The sequence below is a fragment of the Penicillium cataractarum genome, assembly GCF_028827025.1.
Source record: "Penicillium cataractarum strain IBT 29864 chromosome Unknown utg000004l, whole genome shotgun sequence".
Classification (NCBI taxonomy): domain Eukaryota; kingdom Fungi; phylum Ascomycota; class Eurotiomycetes; order Eurotiales; family Aspergillaceae; genus Penicillium; species Penicillium cataractarum.
Genome location: NW_026622740.1, coordinates 904,387 through 930,357, shown reverse-complemented (window position 1 = coordinate 930,357; position 25,971 = coordinate 904,387). Strand labels below are relative to the sequence as shown.

The 25,971-nt window shown below is 49.5% G+C and overlaps 9 protein-coding genes across 9 annotated transcripts; 6 read left to right on the top strand and 3 right to left on the bottom strand.

The window, feature by feature from the left end:
• Positions 1 to 171: 171 nt before the first annotated feature.
• Positions 172 to 992, top strand: N7496_004875 (alpha/beta hydrolase; the record flags this gene model as incomplete). Its single annotated transcript, XM_056697804.1, has 2 exons — positions 172 to 579; positions 669 to 992. The coding sequence occupies 2 exons, from the start codon at positions 172 to 174 to the stop codon at positions 990 to 992; spliced, it is 732 nt and encodes a 243-aa protein (XP_056556329.1).
• A 1,598-nt stretch (positions 993 to 2,590) lies between these two features.
• Positions 2,591 to 4,143, top strand: N7496_004874 (transcription factor domain-containing protein; the record flags this gene model as incomplete). Its single annotated transcript, XM_056697803.1, has 4 exons — positions 2,591 to 2,799; positions 2,848 to 2,938; positions 2,994 to 3,542; positions 3,646 to 4,143. The coding sequence occupies 4 exons, from the start codon at positions 2,591 to 2,593 to the stop codon at positions 4,141 to 4,143; spliced, it is 1,347 nt and encodes a 448-aa protein (XP_056556328.1).
• Positions 4,144 to 4,266: 123 nt separating this feature from the next.
• N7496_004873 (D-lactate dehydrogenase) lies at positions 4,267 to 6,146 on the bottom strand (the record flags this gene model as incomplete). Its single annotated transcript, XM_056697802.1, has 4 exons — positions 4,267 to 4,419; positions 4,477 to 4,821; positions 4,878 to 5,768; positions 5,823 to 6,146. 4 exons carry the CDS (start codon positions 6,144 to 6,146, stop codon positions 4,267 to 4,269), a joined length of 1,713 nt encoding a protein of 570 aa, XP_056556327.1.
• Positions 6,147 to 6,710: 564 nt separating this feature from the next.
• Positions 6,711 to 10,343, top strand: N7496_004872 (uncharacterized protein; the record flags this gene model as incomplete). Its single annotated transcript, XM_056697801.1, has 9 exons — positions 6,711 to 6,788; positions 6,846 to 6,993; positions 7,050 to 7,144; positions 7,213 to 7,830; positions 7,899 to 8,051; positions 8,103 to 9,299; positions 9,385 to 9,513; positions 9,579 to 9,695; positions 9,759 to 10,343. The coding sequence occupies 9 exons, from the start codon at positions 6,711 to 6,713 to the stop codon at positions 10,341 to 10,343; spliced, it is 3,120 nt and encodes a 1,039-aa protein (XP_056556326.1).
• Positions 10,344 to 11,023: 680 nt separating this feature from the next.
• Positions 11,024 to 15,424, top strand: N7496_004871 (uncharacterized protein; the record flags this gene model as incomplete). The annotated part of the gene is made up of 4 exons (XM_056697800.1): positions 11,024 to 11,253; positions 11,360 to 11,516; positions 11,588 to 12,053; positions 12,120 to 15,424. 4 exons carry the CDS (start codon positions 11,024 to 11,026, stop codon positions 15,422 to 15,424), a joined length of 4,158 nt encoding a protein of 1,385 aa, XP_056556325.1.
• A 258-nt stretch (positions 15,425 to 15,682) lies between these two features.
• On the bottom strand, positions 15,683 to 20,914 carry N7496_004870 (DNA-directed DNA polymerase zeta catalytic subunit REV3; the record flags this gene model as incomplete). The annotated part of the gene is made up of 2 exons (XM_056697799.1): positions 15,683 to 20,610; positions 20,680 to 20,914. The coding sequence occupies 2 exons, from the start codon at positions 20,912 to 20,914 to the stop codon at positions 15,683 to 15,685; spliced, it is 5,163 nt and encodes a 1,720-aa protein (XP_056556324.1).
• Positions 20,915 to 21,278: 364 nt separating this feature from the next.
• Positions 21,279 to 22,685, top strand: slu7 (mRNA splicing protein SLU7; the record flags this gene model as incomplete). Its single annotated transcript, XM_056697798.1, has 1 exon — positions 21,279 to 22,685. The coding sequence occupies one exon, from the start codon at positions 21,279 to 21,281 to the stop codon at positions 22,683 to 22,685; it is 1,407 nt and encodes a 468-aa protein (XP_056556323.1).
• Positions 22,686 to 23,274: 589 nt separating this feature from the next.
• On the top strand, positions 23,275 to 23,921 carry N7496_004868 (60S ribosomal protein eL37; the record flags this gene model as incomplete). The annotated part of the gene is made up of 4 exons (XM_056697797.1): positions 23,275 to 23,278; positions 23,358 to 23,420; positions 23,596 to 23,667; positions 23,782 to 23,921. The coding sequence occupies 4 exons, from the start codon at positions 23,275 to 23,277 to the stop codon at positions 23,919 to 23,921; spliced, it is 279 nt and encodes a 92-aa protein (XP_056556322.1).
• Positions 23,922 to 24,459: 538 nt separating this feature from the next.
• N7496_004867 (uncharacterized protein) lies at positions 24,460 to 25,672 on the bottom strand (the record flags this gene model as incomplete). The annotated part of the gene is made up of 3 exons (XM_056697796.1): positions 24,460 to 24,777; positions 24,838 to 25,290; positions 25,409 to 25,672. 3 exons carry the CDS (start codon positions 25,670 to 25,672, stop codon positions 24,460 to 24,462), a joined length of 1,035 nt encoding a protein of 344 aa, XP_056556321.1.
• Between the last annotated feature and the right edge of the window lie 299 nt (positions 25,673 to 25,971).

Genomic DNA, 25,971 nt, shown 5'->3' with positions numbered 1-25,971 from the left:
GGTGGTCAATACTAATCATAGCGGCTATTTGAATCCTTCCATGAAGAGGGGAACACTTGGTAGATGCCGATCGTTCCGTTCCCCTGAACTTCTTCGCCGCCATTGAACTGGGACAATATCAATCTCATTAAAGTGCATTCTCGACCATTGGAAATCGATATTTTGGTTCAAATGAGTTCCCCGACATTCATCTTCTCTCTCGGTGCCTGGGTCGTCCCAGCCGTGTTTGATGCGACTCGTTCTCGGTTGGAGGCCCTCGGTTTCCCCTCAAACTGCCCCGCGCATCCTTCAATTGGCGCTGAACCACCTACCAAGACACTGGCCGATGATGTCTCTTCTCTACGTGGCGTATTAAGTGCCTTTGCCGACGAGGGACGAGACGTGGTTGTCGTGGCTCACTCCTATGGCGGTGTTGTTGCTTCGTCTGCCGTCGAAGGACTGAGCAAAGCTGCCCGCACAGAGGCAGGTCAGACTGGTGGGGTTGTGAAGGTTATTTATCTTGCTGCATTTGCCTTGGATAAGGGACAGAGTCTCCTCGGCATGCTTGGAGGAAATTATCTGCCCTGGATGAAAGTTGAAGTAAGTTACCCAAGGCTTGGTCTACCAGCACACTTCAATCATTGCAAGCAAGATTGTATTGTTCAAACTAGGTGCTAACACTAGAACAGGGCGATTATGTTCTCGCTGATGGAGCTGGAGAGGTTGGATGGCAGGATATTTCCATTGAAAGCCAGGAGAAATGGAATGCCATGGCGCTGCATACTTCGCGCGCAGTCTTTTCCGGAGAGTCTACGTATGAGCCATGGACAGAGATCCCATGTGCTTATGTTGTGTGTGAACAAGATCGTGCGCTTCCTCCTCCGTTCCAGGAGTTCTTTGCTTCTAAGATGGGTGGACCAGAGAATACTTACCGGCTGCCAAGCTCCCACTCGCCGTTCTTGAGCATGCCAGACCGATTGGTAGATCTGCTGCAGCAGATTGTGAAGGCGTGAACAACGTTTAAGTAGCAACCTATCGCAATTTGATGACATTTAGTTCTATGGAAATGACAAATGAAGCTTTATAAGTCTTGATATCGAGATGGCCCAAAGTAGGAGCTCTTTTTTGCTAGCATCTAGGTAGTGGGGCGTAAGTCTGTTTGTGGAAGTCTACAAAGAAGGAAGGGACCGATTTCATTCGTTGCGATGAAATGGATATTGTGACCTCCTGGATCAAAAATTCGAATTTAAGGACCGTTATACACCTAAGCAAATTTCTATAGAGACGTATTTGCATATCGTGTAGTTATACGGCCGCCATTGGCTTTGAAAAGGGAGTAGAATTGAATATCGACATAAACACCTTCGAAAATATTCAACTTCATCCTTGGTAGAAACAAAGACAATAAACTCACTGAGTGGAGGGCGCTTTGTTGCGGTAACTTTGCAGAATGTCGTTGGTCCCTCTGTTGTTATTCCAACTACTTTGATGCATCAAACATTCCAGAGACTGGACCCGCTTTTCCTTGCACTCTAGACTGTCTTGTTTTATCGAGGTGCCAGATGACTAGTTTGATTTTGCGTCCTCGATTACAGAGCTCACAAAAGCAGCGAGGGTTGAGCCGATTGAAACCAAAGATTGCGAAATTTCATGAAATTACAATGAATCCGTAATAAAACCATGGCGAGGCATGGCTGCTGAGGCACGTGCTTAGCAATGCGGACTTTTGAAGCCGCTTGTCCGCCGTAGCCAATCAACAAAGCGAGGATGCGATTTCAAACTTCCTGTAAGAGCAGACCAATGGCCTTTCCAGGCAGAGTTCTAATTATTAAGCTCCACTCCTTTCACAAGGCTGTGTAAGTTCACTGTTATAAATGCGGCCATTCCTCTCCGCTTGTCCGCTCTTACCAACCAGGTGCGCCGTTCTGTCTGAGAAATTGTCATTTCGACCATCGCAATACTACTGCATTATCAATCAACTTGCCTGATTCATCCGCGACAGAGACTGAGTGCTTTGCGAGATATAATGAGTCATGCTATAACTAAGGCTGCAGCAGCAAAATCATGTCTTGAGTGTCGTCGACGGAAAATTAAATGTGACAAGTCTATTCCTTGCTCATATTGTGTGAAGGTCAAGATAAAATGCTGCTACCCAGCGCCAAGGTCAACTTCAAATAAGGATGGGAACTTGAGTCAAAGCAATGAAGCTCTGGGTGCTCGGATTGATCGAATTGAGAGTACATTGCAATCCTTTGGGAATAGCATATCCCAAATCTGGGAATTGTTGCAACAGTCTCATCTACCTTCAAGGCCTGGCCAAAACCATAGCCAGGGCCTCGAAACACGTCCGGCGAATGAACCAATTCTGCCAGTAGAGAGAATACTTGGTAGTGTATGTTCAGCGATTCATATTTCCTTCGACTATATGATTCTGATCAGGCATTAGGGGTCCATAACCTTCGACACAGAAAGGTCAAGCATATCACAAAATGATCATGGCTTTCAGGTCCTATCGAGCCATGACCGAACAGGATCACCGTTTCAACTATCCCCTACGACATGTATAGACTCTCTTCACCCGCCACCGAGAACCATCTTTTTCATGTGGCAAATGTATCTTGAGAGAGTTGATCCAGTCTTGAAGATCATACATGCCCCGACTGTGCAACGGGACATTATGGGATTTATACGAGACAAATCGCATCTTGGCCCAACCCGTCATATTCTCTTCTTCGCCCTTTACTACACCTCTGTGATCACAATATCAGAAGAGGAATGCGGGGAAGAGCTTCAGCACTCGAAAGGAGAAGCTTTGAAAAGGTAACAATCCCGCACCCATTGTACTAGGCATCTTACTCATTACAAAAGATTTCGGGACGAGCTAGAGAGGTCCCTAGAACGGTCTGATTTGCTCAACACATCGGATATAGCCATTCTCCAAGCTTTTGTGCTGTACATCGTAAGTCGCCCTTGCCATAACACACATGACAAGCGATTCACTGTCCCTGCGATAGGTCTGTGGCAGATGCGACAAGCAAGGGCCAGATACAAAGCGCTTGACAGAGGTCGCGGTCAAAATCGCGTTTCAGAACGAGCTGCATCGGGATGGTCTGGAGCTCGACATTTCTCCCTTCGAGGTTGAGATCAGACGTCGATTATGGTGGCAGATTTGTATTCTAGATGTGCGGACTGCCGAAGACAACGGCTCAGATCCACTTATCCTCTCTACATCTTTCACCACACGGTTCCCTTCCAATGTCAACGACGCGAGCCTCCACCCAGACATGAGTGAGATGCCTCAAGCAACTCTCGGAAGAACAGAAATGTCTTTCACCCTGGCCAGATTTGAAGGGAGCAATTTTGCACGCCGAATAGTCTTCTCCGAAAAATTCTGTCAAGAGAATTCCCACGAGATCTTGACAGCTTCTGAGAAATGCGTGGCTATCAACGGGTTTAGAGAGCAGATCGAGCAGCAACATCTGTCAGATTTGGACAAGAGTATCCCGTTGGACTTTATCACAGCCGCATCTATTCGCCTCATTCTCGTCAAACTTAAACTTACGGTAACCAAGCCGCGAACGAGACAGAATCAACACCTCATAATGCAAAAAAAGCTTCCGAAGGACTTGCGTCGAGATTTTGGAACGTGCGCGCATGTTGCGTCAGTATGAAAAGGGGAAGCAATGGCTTTGGCTTTTCCAGACATACCTTGAGTGGGACGCCCTGTCCTATCTATTCATCAACTTGTCGCTAGTGCCAGTAGGAGATGATGTGAACTTAGCATGGAGCGCTGCTAGTGACATTTATGAGTACTGGAAGAACCGCAGCGACATGTTTCTCGACCGCCGTTGGGGAAACATCGAAGAACTGCGTTTCCAGGCTTTGCATGCTAGGAACCTGGTGCAAAGGGAGCCTAGCGTCTTTGTGGCAACACCAGTTGATGCTTGTGATTCTGACCACCTTGATTTAATTGCATTGGGATCTCCAGGCCAGCGCGTACCAGCCACTCAATCGGAAGTCACTTCGCCCATGTTGCAAGGTGGCATCACACAAAGCTTAGAAGTCCCAAGTGCTGGAACGGGTTGCCAATGGAGTGCGGGAATCTTCGAGAGATACTTTGAAGTTTTAGATTCGGAGCACGATTTGCGAAACTCGTGGCTTTAGGGTGCACCATCCTAGCAAGAGTTCGAGAAAGACTTAAGAGGGTCTCATAGCAGAAGTTTTTTTTGTCTCTAGGCTATTTACAAATCCATCTACAAGTCCTCATTACCAGACATGAACGAAGTCTCATGAATCTTCCTCTGGGTCAAAGATCTTGCCAGGATTCAAAAGCCAATGGGGATCAAGGGAGCGCTTCAGGTTTCGCATGACGTCGATTGTAGCCGTGCCAAGCTCTTTCTTCAAAGATCCTTTCTTACCTAGACCGATACCGTGCTCGCCCTGTAAGTTTTTGTTAGTAAAGTCCACTTATAATTTGACATCGAATGCCTGTCATACCGTGCAAGAACCCTCCATCTCAAGCGCACGATCGACCATGTCATAGACAACCTTCTCAACTCGGGCTCTCTCCTCGGGGTCCTGGCGATCGTACATGATGCTGGCATGGAAGTTGCCGTCGCCAATATGTCCCAGAATACTGGCAAAGAGACCTAGGGAGTCCAATTCCTTCTTCGAGATTTCGATGATATCGGGCAGCCTGGAGAGCGGCACAGCGACATCCGTTGACCATACCTCGGAGCCTTCCTTGCGCAGTGCCATCATACTCCATAGAGACTGTTTACGAGCAGACCACAAGTCGTGCGCTTCTTTCTCATCCTTTGCAAATGTGAATTCAACAGCGTTCTATGACTCAAATCAGTAACGTTGGAGATTGCAGCCTTTTCCATGTGCGGACTTACGTTATTCTTAGCAAGCTGCCTCGTCAAGTTGATGCTATCAGCGACACCTGCCGTCGTTCCACTGAATTTGAAGAATAGAGTCGGAGAGACACCCCAGGTTCTACCGGTTCCACCCGCCTTGTTGATCACGTCCATCTGCACTTCGTCCATGATCTCCATGCATTGAACCTGAATACCCTTCTTGATCAACTGCATGGCAGTAGATGCACAGTCGCGAACGGTCGGGAATGCAACAACTCCAACTCGAGTCAGCTCGGGGATTGGAACTAATTTCAACGTCGCTTCCGTCACGATTCCCAATGTCCCCTCTGAGCCCACAAACAGTCCTGTGAGATTGTAACCAGCGGAGGTCTTGCGAGGGCGTCTGCGTGTTTTGATGATGTCGCCATTGGCCAGGACGACCGTCAAGTTGATCACAGAGTCTTTCATCGTGCCATATCGTACTGCATTCGTTCCACTGCAATTCGTACCAACCATACCGCCGATCATCGCAGAAGGACCGGGGTCCACGGGGAAGAAAAGACCAGTGTGCTTGATCTTCTCATTCAAATCCATCCACTGAATCGAAGGCTGTACGACAACGTCCATATCATCCTGGTGGATATCCAAGATTTTATTCATAAACGCAAAGTCAATGGTCATTCCGCCGTGAGGTGCCGAGAAATTGGCCTCCAGACTTGAACCACCCGAATATGGAATCATTGGCATGCGGTACTTGTGGCAGACCTTGGCAATCTCGGCGACTTCTTCGGTGCTGGTGGGATAGGCAATGGCGACGGGGAGTCGGTCGGCATTCAGACTCGACCATTCCGAGTAACCGTGCTGGTGGAGATCCTCTTCATCAGTGCTAATAGTGTCCTCGCCCAATTTCGCTCTTAGCTCAGCGATTGCCTACTTTTGTCAATTTCCGATACTAGCAATGCTCGAGGGGCTCGATGATCATACCTTCTCGAAATCCTTTTGAGAACCATACTGTGGCTTCTTCGCCGCCCGTGGGGATTCTTGCGCATAGGAAGCATAGCCATAGCCGAGTCCAGCTGCGAGTGCAGAGACAAGTAAGGTGCGACTAGCGGTCCAAGATGAGGAATTGGCCGAGGAGCTGGAGCTGGAGGAGCTATCCTGGTGCTGGTTGCCATTCGCACTGGTTGTGGAAATCGTTCGACTCGCCCCGCTGGCCACAACACGCCGAGACAGCGAGACCCGGGGGCGGCAATAGGACAAGCGGGGAGTGGGGAGGAATCCACGAGGGATTGAGAACGCTGCTCGCATGATGCTATATCTATAGATTGTAGGAGGGTTGAAGAGTGACTTAAGAAGCCCTATTGCATGGCTGTCAGCTATGGAATAATTTACAGAAGAGAAAACAGATCTCGGCAACTTAAGCGCTCACGACATGACAAGCTCCGATGGTGTGCCCCGGGAAAAACCACCGCGAGGATGAATTCCCCCGCTTCGGACTTCGGCCGAGACGCGAAGCCTTTCGTGCGGGTGACTTCCGCGTGACTCGTGGGGGCGTGGGGGGTTCTATAAGAAGTTAATAACACGGCCATGAGCTAGTATTTGCCCTCTTTGATTCATGAACTACATTTATCACCTCAATAATTAGAGTTAGCAATTTATTCCTAGTCATAGAATTTCTTCATAAATTAGTAAGATGGAAGAGCATCGTAGATTTCCCGATACTGTAGACCTGAGCGGCGATTCTCATTGGTCAAAGTATATCACCGCCCGTTGAGGGGGCAACGACGACAACACAATTCTCGACCATGGTGATGGTGGACGAAGACGACAACGATCGCACCAAAATTCGACCTCCTCGAATGGCAAGTCGTCATGATAGCTGAGGAAATTACTCGCCTCACGCGCGAGGTTGAACGCGTCGTGACAGCCCCTTATATCCCCTCCCTCCAGGTAACATGTGCAATGTTCCCGAGAGAGAAGACAGCGATAGTTAACAGCCATGAATAGGATTTGTACAGTCTGGTCCAGACCAGCTCTTCTTCAACTTTGCAGTTTTGGGCTCTCCACAAACCCTGCCAAGTGAACCTGTTAGCCGACGTGCTCTCAGAAAGCCTGTCTCGATCGCGTGTCGCGCTCCCACTGCTCGCGGCTTTTGGTGAGTAGCTCGATTCTGCTCCATCTGGAGGATGGCCAGTGGTAACAATAGGTTAGCACATATTACCACTTTCAGAGACGTCTTGTTAGATCGCCGGTCGGTTCTTTTGGATGCGTTCCTGGAGCAAGCTCTCGTTGCCGGAGCATCTGAGGTAGGTGGATCCTATACAGCGATATCAGTGGAAGATCCACTAGATCTATTGACTGACCACCCACACAGTATCATCTAGCATGCATTGCATTGCTCTCTTCGCCTCTTACGTTGGGCTTTGTGCTCCCTGCTCGACTCGCCGACTTTATCACGAAGCTAGTATCTACCGTGGCCGCTAACCCCGGGGCTGAGACCATAGCACCCTTGCATGCCTTGATGACTGGGCTTCAAAGATCGCCCAACTTCATCTACGAGGTCCCAACAGAGGTCTTATCGAACCTGCAGCTGGAGTTAACTAAGACACTGCGCAATCTGGACGACCACATGGGAAACCTCTTGGGTTTGGCAACTTTCGCGCAGATATCAATGACCCACCGAAAACAACTTGCCCAGCATCATGGAATAGGCACTCCGTCTTGGCTTCTCAACATCCAGCATTTCTTTGGCCCAAAACGGGGCATGAAGACATTAGATCTAGTCGTTCTGCGAGTCATCCTGGCTTGTTCCTCGAACTGCAATAATCTCACCCCGGCTCAAGCTGCTGAAAGTATTCGTCTTGCAATCTCCATCGCCGATGCTGTTGAGCCAGATCAGAAGCAGTCATGGCTGTCGGGAAGCTCTTCCAAGATTGCTAAGCTATGCGAGAAGGTAGCCAGGGAGAATCTACATAGAGAGGTACAGGTTATGGTAAGGGCATCTCCTCCGGCTTCCTCTCTAATTATTAGCTGACCCACTCTCGTGTCCCCGATTATTAGGGCGTAACCTTTTTGCTTTCTCTGCAGCCCTTGAAAGCCTTGCCATCTCATATCGGGGATCTGGGCCTCCGCCTGCTTGTCTCCAAGGACAGCAGAGCAATCTTGGGAGCCATGTCACCTGAGCTTGTCTCACGCCTAACAGATTCATTGGTGGTGAGTATATCCCGAAATGACGTAAAAATCTTTTTACTCAACGTGTATCAGGGCTACGACGAGTCTGTCGTGTATGAACTTCTACGTTTCACCGCGGACGCTCTGAAAGAGGAGGGCGTTGGTCGCGATTCCATGGTCAATCTCCATGTTTCAGATATCCTGCTCACTGGATTCCAGGCCAATCTGTCCCGACCTATCATTACGTCCTTGTTGAACTCGGCTTCTACCAAACATACCATAGCTGGCCTTTTCGGAAAGTATCCTGTAGTCCCTGCTCAATTGCAATGCCAGGACTCACAGATCTGCCACTGTGCCTACAGCGGCTTGCAGAATAAGGTCTTGCTCAGTCTATTCGAGATTTACTTCGTTGCAGCTCTGTCACATAATGGGGATGCAGCTGACATTGCTATAATTAAATCCCTCCTACAGCGGACTGCCAAGTCGCTCGGCCCTACCAGCTGTACTTTCGCGCAATCTGAGCACGACGCCTTCCGCAGCTCGCTGTATCTGCGCAACAGGCAGGATTTCACTACAAAGCGCCAGCCGATCCGAGATTGGCGCGCTAGTATTACTGAAATGCATATGCAAAATGCCGAGGCATCTCACAGTGCCATTATGAAGAAGGTCGAGGACATTTGCTTTGATCTCGAAAATCGCTGTTACGACATTGAAGGCCCTGTACGGTCCGCCGAGGAAGAGCGGGACAGACAAAAATATGAAGCCGAGAAGTTGCAACAGCGAAACGAGGACTTGACCAAACAACTGGACCAATCCACACAGGATATTGTCACTCTCCAACAAGACCTGGCCAGACTTGAAGAACATGCTGGCATCGCAAGCACACGTGCCGAAGAACTGTCGGAAGCGCTTGAGTTGGCTCGGCAAGAATTGAGTGAGCAACAGAATCGCGCAGAAGATGCATTCCGAGTTGAGCAAGACCGGGCTCGGAGCAGAGAACTCGAGTTGATTGCGACATCTACCGAGAAGGATGATCAACTAGAGGAGCTACAGGAGTCAGTACGACAGCTCAAGTCACAGAAGGAACACCTCGAGCAGGTAGTGCAGACATCCTCTCATGAGAGGGCTACCTCTGCCGAAGCAACGGAAGCCTTGGGGCATGAAATTGCTGAATTGAGGAATCTGTTGGAAGCAAAGTCATCACTGTGCAGCCAAAAAGAAGATGAAGTCAAACGTCTGCTAGAAGCAAATAATGGTCTGCAGGTGGAGCTTGGCACTGCTCAAACAATGGTAAGTTGGCCTTCAATGGCTCAATAATCCGTGTCCTTGTCCTTGTCATACATTCCGTCTATCATAGTCGCTAACCATTTTACAGGTGGAAGATCAAACTCGGGAAATTGAACAGCTCTACTCGAAATTGCAAGAAGCTGAGGAACAAGCAAAGGCCGATATAATAAGCCTGAATCATGACAGGGAAACAGAAATTGCCAAAATTGCTTCTGAAGTATGTCACTTTAGTCTATTAGTCTACTATTCAGAGGGAGAGAGTTTTCTAACAAAGAGTTGCAGGTGACAAAACAAAAGGAAGGGAACGAGCTTCTACAGGAAGCCATGCAAAGAGCCGCAAGCGATGCGTCCAAAGAACTACAGTCTAAGGATAAGCGCATCCACCAGTTGGAGAAAAAGGTCAGCAGTCATCCCCAAAGACCTCGTTGGTTCGTTCCTTCAATTTCTAACATTCTTCCTTAGATCCAATCCCTCCGTGATGAGAGAGCAGCGAAGGCTAGGGAGTTTTCAGAAGCCCAGCAACATATCGGCCGGCTCATGAATGTAATGGGCTTCTCTGCAAAAACAACTGACAAGAGCTCCAGCAAGCCTCAACGCAGCAGAGACCCCGATATCGCCCCGACTCCTAGCCGCCGACAGTCAACCACATATTACGACGACGATGATGATATACATTTTGCAGAGTCTTTTGAATCTCTGGCATCCAATCTGCAGGGTCCAACACCAAAACGCCCCAAGGGTAACGGTCGCTCAATGCACCCTTTGCAAGCACCCGTCCCGAAGACCCCTGCAGTCGGCAGCTCAATGAGCAAGGCAAATGTCCCCAAAACATGCCCCAGGCAGCCTTTGATTGACGCTGGCACTAATAGTCCCGTTAAATCACAAGTAAGTCCTGGTTCTAAGGGCAGTCAGTATGATACTGCTGCTGCTGCTTCGCCTAGTAACATGGGTGAAAATCGACTGCAGGATCTGGATTTGGACATGGATCTGGAGTTCTCGAAGGACTTTATTTTTACCAGTACGGCTTTTTCTGCGTCAAATAATTAGTTGATACCCAGGTTCCTACATGTGCAGTGGGGATTCCAATAATTCTTGCACTTTTCTTATTGATACCACGTCACTTCTATTGTTTGTTGGCCTTTGTTTTGCCCTCAATTTGAATTCAGTTAGGTAGTATCACCACGTACTTATGACCTTGTATTTTTTTTCAAGAAGGCCGTCATCGCCATGTTCGTAGCATATCTATAGGTATCCTTCTTCTAGCTGGCAGACGGCCCTATGTAGTTGCTATGCTAATTGAACAACCAATATCCCTCTAGCCCTAGGCCATCTTTAATCCTGGAGATTCCTATTCTCTTCTTGACGTCACATTGGGGTCAGGAAACCACACACGGCTCTTTTCCCAGGACTTCGAAGAATGATAAGGACGCAGGCCTATATCTCTCTCTAATCTTTCATCGTTACTACTGATTCTCTTTCTTACACACGACAAAGGCAGCTCACTTGGTGCTACATCCAGCAGGGCTACCAGAATATCTACTCTACAAACTTCACTGGGTCTCATCTACAGAAAGCAATCCTTGCAAGAGGAACAACCCTAACGTCAATTTCCTTTATTTGCTGCTTAAGCAAGTACAACGTATCTTCTTCCTCCATTTTTCTCCTCTTCTCAAACTTCTCCTCCTTCTTCCCTCTCCCATTCTCTTCATATCATTACATTTCCCACGATGTCGACTTCGTCTGGATCGACCAGCCTTTCACCTACGTCCACGCCGCAGGTCCATTGGCTGCCCTGGAAGCAGTGGGAGACCATTGGTGTCAATATATCTCGGGTACCTGAAGAAGCAAATACCCAAGTCCTATGGCAAGCCTTTTCGAAGGAAGGAAATATCTGTTCCATCGATATCTTCGATGACCGCCATGGAAACCAAGGCTCAAAAGGCCGGATCCGTTTCAGGTTTGTTCTCATTCTTCAAGGCGCTTAAATTCATTTTGCCCTCGTTATTCCTTGTCCTTATGTATCTTAAAGATATTCTATGCTAATAAATTGGACTCTAAACTAGACCTCCTCCAGCAGATTCCTTCTGGCGAAGTGGGATTTATGATATCCGTCTGCCCAGCAGGCGCATCGCCACTCTGGTCGTGGCACTGGATCTCAGCCCACCAAGTCATTTCCTGAGAAGTCCAAGCCGCGAGGATGCACTGTATCCCAGGGAATGTGTAGGTTGATCTAAATATCTCTTGCTTGACGTTTGGCATAATTAGAGCACTGACTGATTCCAAAATTGCAGCAAGAGCTGCCATGCAAGAGGTTTGATGTTGGGGTCCTCCTGGACGAATCCACCACATGCGCGATGCGCACTTTCCACCAGGAGGCAAATACTAAGGTGGTGGTGGATGTTCGATCAAAGGTATTACATGCCTACTTCAGCGTGACCGTACATGAAACTCGACCGTTTGTCTCTGGCGCACCGGAAGTCAGTCCGTCCACCTTCAGGTTGAAGATCCCCTTCCTCCAGCTCGCGCAAGTGTGGGAGACTCATGAGTCAGACTCTGATGAAGTGTCTCTCATCATTATCCTGGACTCTCCCCCAATCTATCATCGACAGTCCACGAATATTCTGGATACTTTTAGTACTAATACCAGCTGGCGAGACACGGATTTGTGGCAGCGTCAAACATGCATTGCCCACAACATCGGGGCTCACGTCCAGGCCAAAACCAATCTACGCAGATCAGGTCAAATTGTCGATCTCGGTAGGTTTTCTTCTACTGATTCCGTGATCTAGCTCTTTAGTTATTGACTTCTCGTGCTCCTCTTAGGCAGATGGAACGTTTTCAAGTTTACGTTCTCCACCAGAAGCCTCCTCGAGCAAGACTACAAGCTCTTCATTGAGATGTTGAAAGACCACAATATCTTCATCAAGAATGGAAAACATTTCAGAACCATAACGGAGCGCCCTGACCCTGTCTGGCGCTGGATTGACGTGGTCGACTCCAAAACACAGTTCCGTTCAACCCTGGAAGAAATGGCTCATACCGATTATATCTACCTTCCATTCAATGTTCGGTACCAACTGGAAGTCTGTCTTTCTCATGGGTATCTCTCTGAGTTCACGATGTCGCGTAAATTCGTTCTGAGTCTCGAGGGACTGGGAGCTGCTTCAGCTGTAAGACTCCTAGAGCACGTTGCCACGAACAAAGAGCAGTATCTCGACCCAATGGAGATTTTCAAGATCCGCTATCCGAAAGGTATCTCTGACTCCATGATTCCTACTTACTGCTGCTTCATGCGCACCGCGCGGATCACGCCAACGACTGTTCACTACAACACTCCCACCATCGACACCTCGAATCGGGTGACACGTAACTACCAGGAGTACCTTGATCGCTTTCTCCGCGTTCGGTTCACGGACGAAAAGACTCACGGTCGCATTTATTCAAATGCATTCAAGTCCAATGACGAGCTCTTCGCTCGGGTTAAGAGAACCTTGACAAACGGTATCATCATCGGCGACCGTCACTATGAGTTTTTGGCCTTTGGTAACTCTCAATTCCGTGAGCACGGTGCTTATTTCTTCGCTCCAACTGCCAATCTCACAGCTGCTCATATTCGTGCCTGGATGGGTCAATTCAATCACATCCGTAATGTCGCACGATATGCTGCACGGTTGGGTCAATGTTTCTCAACAACACGTGCTCTTGCTGGATGTATGGTCACCGTCAAACAAATTCCTGACATAAACCGCAATGGGTATTGCTTCTCTGATGGCATTGGAAAGATCTCGAAATTCACGACTAGAGTACTCTCGGCGGAAATGGGAATCTCTGATCCCTATGGCGAGCCTCCTTCAGCTTACCAGTTTCGGCTGGGTGGGTGCAAGGGCATGTTGACAGTTTCATCCGACCCAATCGCTTACGACGTGCACATTCGTCCAAGTCAAATCAAGTTTGAAGCCGAACATAAGCGACTGGAGATTATTCGATGGTCGCAGTTCTCTGCTGCGACTCTCAATCGCCAACTGATCTTGGTTCTATCAGCGCTGCGCATTCGAGGCCAAGTCTTTCTCGATAGGCTCAATACCATGCTAGAGAGCATCAGATATGCCATGGGTAGTGACAGGCAGGCAATTGAATTGCTTGAGAAGTTTATCGATCCTAACCGGAAGACGCTAGCATTAGCGGAAATGGTGTCGGCTGGGTTCCGAAGGACAAATGAGCCTTTTGTCAGTTCCCTGCTCGCTCTGTGGAAATCCTGGCACCAGAAATATCTCAAGGAAAAAGCGAAAATTTTGGTTGAGAAGGGTGCATCACTTCTGGGTGTTCTCGATGAAACAGGAACTCTCAAGGGTCACTTCGAGCACCAAGTGCCACATAAAGGTATGGCCAGGAAGAAGAAGAGGATAGCAGCACTCCCAGAGATCTTTGTCCAGATCAGCAGTGTGGAGAAGGGTGTCCGCCCCAGGGTTATCCAGGGTGTATGCATCGTCGCTCGCAACCCATCATTGCATGTAGGCGACATTCGTGTTGTGCACGCCGTTGATTGCGAGGCACTCAGACACTTGGTCGATGTGGTCGTGTTCCCACAAACCGGTGATCGCGATGTCACGAGCATGTGCTCTGGAGGTGATCTTGATGGTGATGACTATCTAGTCATCTGGGACCAGGACCTGATTCCTCAGGACTGGTCTGTGAATCCTTTGAACTATGTCAGCCGCCGGGCTCCAGATCTGGACCGTGATGTGACTATCAACGATATTACTTCGTTTTATGTCACGTACATGAAGAATGACAGCTTGCCACGAATTGCTCACGCTCATATGGCACATGGGGACAAGCTTGAAGACGGCGTATCCGAACCGAAGTGCATCCGCCTTGCGCAGTTGCACTCAGATGCTGTGGATTACAACAAGACAGGAATCCCTGCTGTCATGGAGAGGTCTCTCCAGCCACACACCTGGCCACATTTCATGGACAAAAAGAACAAGAAGACCTATCATTCCAGGAGAATCCTGGGCAAACTGTATGATGCCGTCAAGACTGAGGATTTCTCGCCGAAATTGAGCAACCCCTTCGACGCCCGGATTCTCGAATGCAGCCTTATGGAAGAAAGCAAGAGATTTGAGCATTTTGCCAGCGAGTTAAAGGTGAACTACGACACGTCAATGCGGCGGATCATGGCACAGTATGGTATTCAAACCGAATTTGAGGTCTGGTCAACATTCGTTCTCAAGCACAATTCCATGTGTAGGGATTATAAACTGCACGAGGACCTGGGCAAGGTTGCGAATGGCCTTCAATCAAGCATCCAAGACCAGTGCTACAAGCATCTCGGAGGCAAGCGAGACTTTGGGCATGTTGCGCCTTTGGCAGTCGCCATGTATCGCATCACTCATCAAGAAGTCCAGGATACACTTGCCATTCTGCAAGGTGAAAGTGCTTATGATGACCAAGATGAAATCGAGGGGCTGCCTGACGAGCGTGAAATTGAGATCAGCAGACTCCCTCTCATCAGTTTCCCCTGGGTTTTCTACAGAGTCCTCTCTAAAATTGTCACCACCCCCGTCGATGAGTTGCAGAATGCGGTGGCTGAAGCTCAAGCCTTCGATGCCAAAAAGGGCTCGTCCAAAATCTTCACACACGCCGAGGTCGTGGAGATGGTTGGCCGAGATGGAAAGTCTGAGCTGACGGCCAAGCACAGGACAAATGAAGCTGGTACAGGACTACCATCAGAGACAGGGGAAGATCTTGGACGCCGTGAGCCAGGTTATTTCGGTGATCACGACCTCTATGAGAGAGATCTCTACCAAGAGACATCAAGAGGTGGTTCTTCGGTCCACAGAGAAGAACAGAAACCGGATGAAGACATGGACCGAGATTTCGTGACCGCGAAGGATGGCAAAGCCTCCACCATCGACAAATACCCCGTGCTGCCCAATCTGCATCCAGAGGATATCAAGGAAGATGTTGAGGGGGCTACCAAGGAAGCTACCGATGAGGATGACGATGGGCATGATGGAGACCTCCACATCGTTGAGAAAGAAGGCGATGTGAAGCCTTCTGCAATTGACGAGTTGATTGCATTGATAGGGAACGATTACGATGCTGACGATGAAGACGACTGGTGATCCCATCAACTTCTCGACGTCAATTTCAGGATGAAATACCAGGGAAAGGAAAGAATTTGCTGAGACACTATTTTCAATATTTTTCAAGTCTTCCGTTTGCCAGCAGGTTCTGATCCTCGTCATGTATTCATTAAGATTGAAGCAAATTTGATATTCATGTTCTTGCCAGAAGAACTAAGTGCCTCTTAGAACCAACGAAATTGAACTATTAATCAGACTCGGTGAGAAAATTCTTCATTGCTGTAGACGACCTTCCTATCACCAATCCAAACCTGCATCGCCTTTCTTCTCCAGTAGTTCCATCACAGGTTCTAACACTGCCTTTGTATGCCGCAAACTAGCTGCATCTCTAGTTCTAGAGTAGAAAACAGGACAATCCATGCTATCGCACGCAATGGTGTCCCCCGGTGCAACACCCATACAGGACCGACACACAGCCTCCAAGTCGAGGACGCGCTTTTCGGCCCGCTGCAGCTGAGAAGCCACATTGAGAAGAGCGAGATGCGGCTGCTGCAAACATTCGGAGCATACAGGTACAGCGGCATCTGATAACTTAGCTCGGCAGATAATGCAGGAAGAGGATCGCATGTAAGATTCCAGAGTCTTCTTCGAAATTGCAAATTCCCGATTCGAGCGAGATAGGGCTGAAGTTGACGATGCGTCAACTCGGCGAATTCGTTGCACCTTGGGCATTTCGTCATACCATTGCCGCACATTGGCACCGACAAGGTTGAATATTCGCTCGAGAGGCGGGATGAGGTTCTTAGTAATGTAGTATTCGGCATCAAGGTCAAGCTGAGCGTCGTGGAGAAGTGTCTCTGGCGCCACACATCGGTCGATAAGTCTCGATCCAGGTGCTCCTGTAACGACTACGTACGGGACGCGTTCACCGTACTGCGGCTCGAGGCGAGGGTCCTCCAACATGCGCTTGGTACTGACCATCGCCCCAGCGGGGAGAGTGCCGCGTTCACTGTAGGTACCCAGCCGGACCTCCCGAGCGAAACAAAAATCTTGAATTGAGACACGGCCCTGCATAATTTTGCTGCATTGTCGTTGGAAGTAAGACTTCACTTGACTGAGGTCTGCAGTCCGGAAAAGAAGCTTGAGAGCCTTCTCTTCGATTTTCTGCTCCGCAGGCGTTCCATCACGTCGCACAGTCTCGATACCTTTGGCATCGAACTCGGGCTCGGCTTGTTTGCGATGTTCGTATTTGAACCCGACATAACGCTTTTTAGCTAGAAGAACGCAGGGGTGGTAGACTTTCTCGAATTTGAGTTTGATGGGGCGCGGGTTCATGTCCGTCACTGCTTGTGCAACCTCTTCGCCAATGTCAAAGGCCTGATCTCGTGTGCGGCCCTTGAGATATACAAACAGACTGTCGGTGTCTCCGTAGACAACCTCGGCCCCCCATCTCTCGACAGAATGAATGAACGCAATTGCTTTTTCCAAGGTCTCTCGCCCAGATTGTACGATGCTGTCTGCGATCTCGGAGCAGGGCATCCGACCAGAGAATGATGCAGATGTGTATCCGTAAGTCACATTGGCAATTAGCTTTAGAGCCAACTGTCGATTATTGAGCAGCCGTTGCAAGACCTTGTCGTCTTTGTCGGCCTTCATTCCAGTCTTGACCATCACACGAGTTTCAAGAATTTCCGTGAGCATCTTGGCAAGCAGTGACTGGCGGACTTCTTGCTTCGCATATATCATACCATTCGGTGCGATGTTGATTTTGTCCTTCAGGAGCTCTAGTAGTCGTGGTTCGCGCTTGTAGTCTAGGAACCCCATTTTATCCCTGCCACGCCACTGAACAGCTCGGCCAAGAAAGGTCGAGTAGCAGTAGTTATACGCAATCATCACGCTAGGGTAGAGCGACTGGAAGTCGAGAACCAGAAGAGGACTTGTATAGAAGTCGCTCTGCGGCTCCATGACCAGAGGCAAACACTCGAGGGCATTTTGCTGTCCAACTTGTTTCCTGCTTGGGGAGACAAGCAAGAAGTTCTCGGGCTTAGCAATTCTGAACATCAAAGACTCGACCTTGAATTGGGATCCGCGGGCAAAGACAGAGTAGAAGTCAATTCCCAGTAATCGCGCCTGCTCGCTGGTTCGGGGAATTAACTCATTGGCCTCGATGATCTCCAGGTTCATTTGCACTCGCGACGTGAAATACTCCACAACTTTGAGCATGTTTCGGGGCTTGCCACTTTGGTACCACTGCGTGAGGTCCTTGGCGGAGTAGTGGGGGATTCGGCGTTGCAGGAGATGAAAAACAACATTCTCCATAGTATACTGCAAGAGGTTTAGCTCGCCTCTCATTGCACGCCAGATATTGATCATATGTCGGCCTGTCATTTGGATCGACGAGGCATGTTCAAATCCCCAGCGATCATCCTCTTTGCCGAATTTCGACTTCGACTGCGACTTGACTCGAGATAATTCCGCGCATAGATCAAAGTCATATTTCTTCCGGGCTCGCTCAATCACGTATCCCCAGGAGCCATTATGAACTTCATAGCCCGTGATGATATCCGGGTCATGGTAGCGAACTATGTCAACAAGTCGATTGATCAGGTCAAGTTCGGTGGGTTCATGCTCAACCTCTATCCTGAGAGCTTTCGAAATCTTGGCTTCTGGTCTATCTCCCTCGCCTTGGTAGATCATCCCAACATGAACGCCTGGCAGATGGCTATTGACCTCAAGGTCCTCATCCTCAGATTGGAGACACCAGAAAAGGCACGATATCTCATCCTCATCTGGATTGGCCGATAGCGTCCCTCGAGTGTTCACATGGACCTCCAAGCTCATCGTGCTCATGTACTGGGTCTGATGTTCCACGCTAGTGCTCTTCGCTTTCTGAGAGTGCTTGAAGCCGTAAGGGTTCTGTTGTGTCGGGCCTTCAATCTGTGACAAAGCTTCCACATTCTTGACGGGACGAGATTTAGATTTGACTGGGGTGGTGGTGTTGGCACTGGCTTTGCGTGATGACGCCTCAATCTGTTCAAACCAGTCGACCACCTCGGAACGACTGGGCGGCACTGGTGCAAACTCCCAAAATCTGGCGGTACACGATTCGCGCAGTTGCTGATCAATTTTCTCTTGTTTCTCTCGGTCAACGAGAGTTGAAGGCTGCTGCTCGCCAAACATAGCAGGTATGTTCCCTGATGGATCAAATTCAGGAAGAAAGTGCATTGTGTCGCTTTCCAGTCGAAACTCTCGGCCAGCGTACTGTCGCGGTCTCTCCGGAACATCAGCCTCATTACTGTAATATGCTTTCTGATAAACGACGGAAGGGCGGCCAAAATCGGTCATGGTTGAGACTGCTTCGTTGGTTCCGGGGCCAGGGAATCTAGGAAGACATAAAATAGTGTCTTTTTGGAAATCAAACGAATCGTGAATTGTTGACTTGAGAGCAGCGATGTGTGGATCGAGTGCAATAACGGATCTTCCCACCGTGCAAGATGAGCGGGGGAGTGAGGAAGACAATCCGCTAGCATCGCCCGGCGTAGCACTCGTGGCCGATCCGGAAGGAAACGAGCTCGGCATAGGCTGACAGCCCTGGTCTTTCTTTGATGAAGAATGCCCGTCGTCCTGGCTGAAGCGTAGGATTGTCATAGGATCATTTGGATCCTTGACGACGGGGAAATTTAGTCTGCTATTCTGCACTTGCGCAGTCGCCTTTGATGGACGAATTGTCTTCTGGGATGAGGATGACCTCGACTCGGATGATTGTGATGCCGCCAAATTCTGGCTGGGGCAATTAGCCCTTTTGGCGGTCTCTAGATCATCGGCGTCTTCTGTGCCATTTTCCTGCGCATTGATCTCGTCTGGCTCTGTCCAGAACCTCGGCTTCTTGACTAGTGGTGCTGCTTCATCATAGGTGGTTTCGTTATGTGCGCGTTTGGAACCATTTGCCTTCTCATTAAGCTGGCGCTGCGCTTGTATATCAGCTTTGAGGCCCATTTCGAAAGATGGGGGTACCTTGGTAAAGGTTTCATTCGGATGCAGACAGGGCACGTTGGGCTGATGTCCGTGCTCTGGTTGGGCCTCATTTGGCTCGGAAAATTCATCGAAAATACCGTCATAGAAGCTTTCCTCCAGGGCTGGATTCTCATAGGGATGTGGCTGATCCTGGAATTCCTCCTCTCCTTCCTCATCAGTCCTTGACTGGTCTAGTTCCGGCTCTGAAGGATAGTTTTCATCGGCCTGAGAAGATAATGCGAGGCCTTCATCAACAGAAATTTCACCCTTCACTTCGTCGACAGCCTGCCGTGCATGATGACGATCGTTCAAAGTCGACTCGTGCAATCTATCCGGATAGAAATCTTGGACACTGGTTAAAGCTGTTTTAATATCCGCCTTCTCGGAATCGGGGCCCAGAAACGATTCAAAGGTTGTCTCTCTCCCGCTATCTTCAGATCTTTCATCCGCCGCGACTTGAAGTACCAGTTCACGAAATTCCTCTTCGTGAACCCAGCCTCCCTTGGCTTGATTTCGTGGGTCAGCCGACATGGAGACCAGGTCTTCGGGGCCAAAAGGGGTACAGTCGGGATCCGTGAGCCCCATCTGTTTCTTGCGTCTCTTCGTCTCATCCTGCCAAAGCCCGGCGACACTGGGAACCAGGCGCTCGTTGATCGCAGCCGGCCTTAGAAACTCTGTGAAGTCGTGATGCAACGGACGTTCTTTGATATCAAATCTGTTCAGTATGTCTTGTACGCAAACGTCGACTTCCAAAGGGCAGTGGCTCTGTTTCTGTAGAGCTGGGTCATCGAGGATGCTTTCTGGGCTGATGGAACGGTCGTGCCAGCGATGATGGAGATTGTTGAGTTCCAAATACTCGGGCACCGGTGCTCGGAACTTGACTTTGCTGCAGTTCATATACCCACACCCATACAAATTGTAATCGCACATCCATTGAGGGACATACTGCAGGTGGCTCTCGTACGGCTGAAGTGGTCGTTTCATCACTGCTCCTTGATGTAGCAGGTCTGCTAAGCGCGTGATATAGAATGGGTTAAGCAGGTAGATCTTGAAAAAGGTTCGATAGCCGACATGATATCCATAGAATGGAATCCCTTTAACCAGGGTAATGTGCGCTACATATGCGGTCTTCCTATCATAGGCATTGCGGCGGTAGCTAACCGCCAGAGCGTGATCGATCGAAAGGTGGAGAGTACGTATTGATGAGCTTACTACAGAGATTTTTTCGTTTAGCAAAGAAAGTCCAATCGCGCATCGGGTTCATCCGGTTCTTAACACACCAGCTTCGGGCGCCAGCGACCCATTGTATTCGATGTACAGGTATGGAAATGCTCCGTGTACATGGACACAAATACGTTGTCCAGTTTCGGTCGCTCCAAATACTCGGATCACAGGCACTCTGGGCCTGTAATCCTTCTCTGAGACTCCATCCCGAAAGGGCAAAGGAGGGTCCAGTTCCGACACGGTCGCTTGGTAGTGATCGATGCAGTTAAGGCGTACGCGAAAGGGCTCCATCGGGTTGAAATGGCTTCACCAGGAAGTGTCAGCGACATCGCGCGAAGAAGCGCCAAACAGTTGTGTTCCCATGTGGATTCAACTCCGTCGTTGGATGATTCGCGCGACTCGCCGATAATTATTGGAGACGTGAGATATGCCCCAGCATGACAAACGCGCGCCAGCGGAGCGCGAGTGGGACGCCTGGTCACGTGGGGGCGGGTAAATCCCAGCTCCGTCGATCACTACATCGGGCCTGGCCTTCCCGTCAACTTCGCCTCATCCTTTCTTCTTTCTTCAGAGTGCTTGGGTGCTTGGTCAGAAATTATCCCCGGGACTCTTGCTCGAACCTTTGCAGCTACTTACTGCGCTCTTCTCCCGCAATATGTCGTCCCGAAAGCCAGCCGATGTGGCGTCCAAGGAGCGCAACGAATACATTCCGTCCTTCATCTCGAAAAAGCCCTTCTATGTCGACGACGAATCCAACGACGATTACCTTGAACATCAGCGTCTACAAAAGAAAGCGCAAGATCAGTCAAAATGGTACGACCGAGGAAAGCGCGCCGGACCAGCTGCGACCAAATATCGCAAAGGTGCATGCGAAAACTGCGGCTCAATGACACACAAGACAAAGGAGTGTCTCAGCCGACCGAGGAAACAGGGTGCCAAGTGGACCGGCAAGGATATCCAGGCGGATGAGGTCATTCAGAAGGTGGATATGGGTTGGGACGCGAAGAGAGACCGCTGGAACGGCTACGATGCCAGTGAATATCGCCAGGTCGTTGACGAATACGAAGAGCTTGAGTCAATGAAGCGAGCGGCAAAAGAGGGAGCCGATCTTCAGAAATTGCAAGACGGGGACGACGGGGACGACGCGCAAGATGAGGATATTCGCTACGCCGAAGAATCCGACATGGGCAGACAACAGAGCACTGCTACGCGCAACCTCCGCATCCGAGAAGACACCGCTAAATATCTTCTGAACCTGGATCTTGATTCCGCCAAATATGATCCGAAGACTCGTCGAATGGTGGACATGGGTGCTCAAGAGGATCAGGCTTCTGCGCTGGTTGCAGAGGAAAACTTTGTTCGCGCTTCTGGCGATGCTGCCGAATTTGAAAAGGCTCAGCGCTATGCTTGGGATGCGCAAGAAGCAGGCAGGGCGCAGATCCACTTGCAAGCAAACCCAACATCTGGAGAATTCCTCCGGAAGAAAGAGAAGGAGGAATCTGAGGCTAAACGCCAAGCCCAGCGCAAGGCCCTCCTGGACAAATACGGAGGCAACGACCATCTAGGCGCCACCCCACTGCGTGACACGATGGTTGTCGAGAATGAGCGCTTCGTGGAATACGATGAGTCGGGTGCCATCAAGGGCGCCCCCAAGAAGGCCACGAAATCGAAGTACCCTGAAGACATTATGGTCAATAATCATACGTCGGTTTGGGGCAGTTGGTGGTATGAATTCAAGTGGGGCTATGCTTGCTGTTTCTCGACCGTAAAGAACAGCTATTGCACGGGCGAAGATGGCAAGGAAGCCTTCCGGCAAGAAGGCAACATGTTGCTGCTAGCAGAGACAGATGGCGATGCCGCCGGCGATGCTTTAGAACCCTTAAATGTTACCCGCGAGTCCGAGCGGGATGAGGTCCAAGAATCGACGGCGAATAACAGCAAAAAGCGGACTTTGGAGGAGATCAAGTCCGGCATCACAGAGGAAGAGCTCGAGTCATACAAGCGAAGCAGGCTGGCTGCCGAGGACCCGATGGCAAATTTTATCGGAAAGGATATTGATTAGAGTATTCAACAGGGGCTTTCCGTTCTTCTTCTCCATTTCTGGGCGTTTCAGTTTATAATACCCCTCCATGATATTGCATGAACAATCTGTACAAAAGAGATAACCCATTACAATTTCTCCTACGATTGGATCTTAACAAAAGATGTAGTAGATCTAAATCTTTGGCTACTTTCATTTTCGTCCAAATTCCCGATACTGCATGTTATAAAGGAACAGCATGGAGGAAATGTACAGTATGGGTCTTAAATGTGGTCTGGATGGGTCTAGTGTGTGGCGCCTCAGGCATATAATATATGATCACGTGGTGTTGGTTCAGCACGGGCCATGTAGATGTCATGTGATTTTGGTCACGTTACCGCGGTCAGGGCTTGTGCCCTGGATCCCGTGACGTGCCCACAGCTTTCGCTTAGCCGACACCATCACCACTCGTGGGAAGTTTCGATACGCCTAGCGACGACGACCCCGACAACAGCCCTTCAACGGAATTGCCAGGTACGCTCGCATGCTGCCCCCTTTTCACACCACCACCGTCGTCCCCTTCTTCATTTTACTAACATCCCATTGTCTCTGGCAGTTCCCCTAATTCAAAATGAGTACGTCGAATATCGAATCCTCGCTCCGCGCAATCGTCGGCAACATCGAATCCGTTCAAAGACTAACAACTTCCAACAGCCAAGGGTACTTCGAGCTTCGGCAAGCGCCACAACAAGACTCACACTCTGTGCCGTCGTTGTGGTTAGTATTTCCCATAATCCCACGATTCTTTTCGATCCACCTGTTCGGTCCGAAGTTTGAACGTTTCTCTACAAAGGGTTGATACGAGTTGGAACTGCCGATGGACAACGACAGGTGGATGATATGCAGTAATCTACGAACAAATTGCTGACGGAATTCTTTTGCGACTTGACAGGCAAGCGGTCCTTCCACATCCAGAAGTCGACCTGCGCCAACTGCGGTTACCCTGCTGCTAAGACCCGCAAGTGTACGCATACTCCCCCTTCTCTCAGATGAAACATGCGATTAGAATGCAGAACGGCTCTGTGGAGGATACGACGCTGGTTATCAGAGGCTTACACGGAATTTTCTTACACAACAGACAACTGGAGCGAGAAGGCCAAGCGCCGCAAGACCACCGGCTCCGGCCGCCTGCGCTCCCTCCGCGACGTCCACCGCCGCTTCACGAACGGCTTCCAGACCGGTACCCCCAAGGGCGCTCGTGGCCCCCAGAGCTCCTAAATCAACAATGTTTTCCCATTCGGCGTCGCGTTTTCGTTGCTCGGAGAGGCTGGAAAAGAAATGAGGGGTGGGTCGGACATCCTGGCATGACATGGCCTAGCATTGCGAGATAGATTTACTCGAAATGCAAATGGCAATTCCGAAATAAAAAAAATATCGCTTTTTCTCATGGAGTTGGTGTGGTTACGATCGTCAATCTCGTCCTTTGTTGCGTCACTTGCACATAGCCTCGGGGACAGCAAACGGTTCGAGAGGATGAAAAGTTGTGCGAGGAGGACAAAGCGGCATAAAAGTCAAGGCTACGGTCTTGGAAAACATGCATGAATTTCCTTTATTTTCTCCTCGTTTATGACTGGCGAATATCCCCATGTCGTGGCAGATAAACAATGCGAAGATATCTCTCTTCTATTTCCGGGTCTATCTTGAACGGGCAGTCGTTTTGGCTGGAAAGAACCAAGTCTTCGTCACGGGTGTTCAATTTTTAGATTCTACCAGAGCCATAATTAACCATTATAGGGAACCCCGCAATCGAAACAGCTCATGACTCGCCACGCCCAAATACTCGAACTCCGCCATCTCTCTGGATATTGTACAGCAACTCCCTTTCGTCCAGGTTGTCCTCTGTCTCGGCAGTCCAGCCACCGCCACGACTGATTCTGAGCACCCCGCTCACATCCCTTGCAGCACCAGTCTCGAGCGTACGGAGCTGCATCACAGACCGGGCTCTATGAGCCATGCCAATGGCAAATGCCGCATGTTCTGTCTCGATGGGCGTAGATAGCTGGTTCCCAGTAGTAGACGCGTTATGTATCAATGGGGAATCCGCAGCCATGGTCAAGACAGTTGCATGCACATGCTATAAGACCAGTTAGTTCGTACTCGTACCAAGGCTGGCCGTATCAGTTGAACACCATACCTGCTGTAATCCAGTCACCCACTCCGCCATTTCAGTGGCTCCAATGCCCATGCTTGCGCCAGTAGCGGCCAGAAGGAAATCCGGTTGATCAATAACCAGCAGTATCTCATCGCCCTCGGTCATGGAACTCTTCTGTCGATTGATCTCAGAGATAATGTCTTTTTCCATGGCATCCAGCGCGGCAATTCCATGCCCAGTAAGATGTAATTTCTTAGTGCTGCCAGACTCTCTCTGAGGAAGACTTCCATTTCCAGGGCGTTCAGCTGTCACCGCTGAGGGTGGTCCTCTACCAGGCACAGCGCCAGGATGAGATCGCATAGGAAGGGTTGTGCGCACCGCGCTTCCTGTGTTCATCGGTGCACTAGAGGTAATGCTAGGGGTAGTGAATAGCTCTGACAGGCCATCCACAAAGGCGAACTGTTGCTTGTCTGCTAAGCGTGCAAGATCCAGGCCCTGGTGAGCTGTCAGTATTACATGAGGCTTGAATTGACGTAGGATGTCCCTTGGGGACAATCAGATGCGACGGTATGACAATCATTAGATTGAATGCTACCCATCCTTCTTGACTTACCAATCGCTTTGCCTCTGCCCTCCAGAATTCCCAGCTTCGCAAGAAGCTCACGAGCACCACTTTCCTCTTAGCACCATTGGGGAGCTCATCGAATCCAACAGAGACATTAGAGCTTGAAGATGTACCCAGTGCAGCATGCAGGTACCTCAGGATGAGCCAGTTAGAAGTTGCGCCCAAAATTGAAGACACCAGCGTGAGTGAAGACTCGGGCTGGTTTGATAGATAGGGTGTGAGGAGGGGCGGTAGTGGGGGTTGAGAAGGCATGGTTGCGCCTCGACCTGCTCAATCTCTGAGAAGGCTAGCTTTTTGAATACAGGCCTAGATAGTTCGAAGATTCAGATTTCTGAATAGAGATTCTCTTCTTGCTCTTTCTTGAGGTTGTGGTGCTGGTGATGTAAAGTGGAAAAAAATGAAGTGGTGATGTGATTGGCCCGCTTTCGCATCAGTGCCAAGAATATCAAAGTGTTGATGTGCTGGTCGACCTGACGATTCGAGTTCTCAAATTTTGGTTCTATTTCTACCTGATTGAATAGAAGATGGTAATTTTAATGTGTATGGCATAG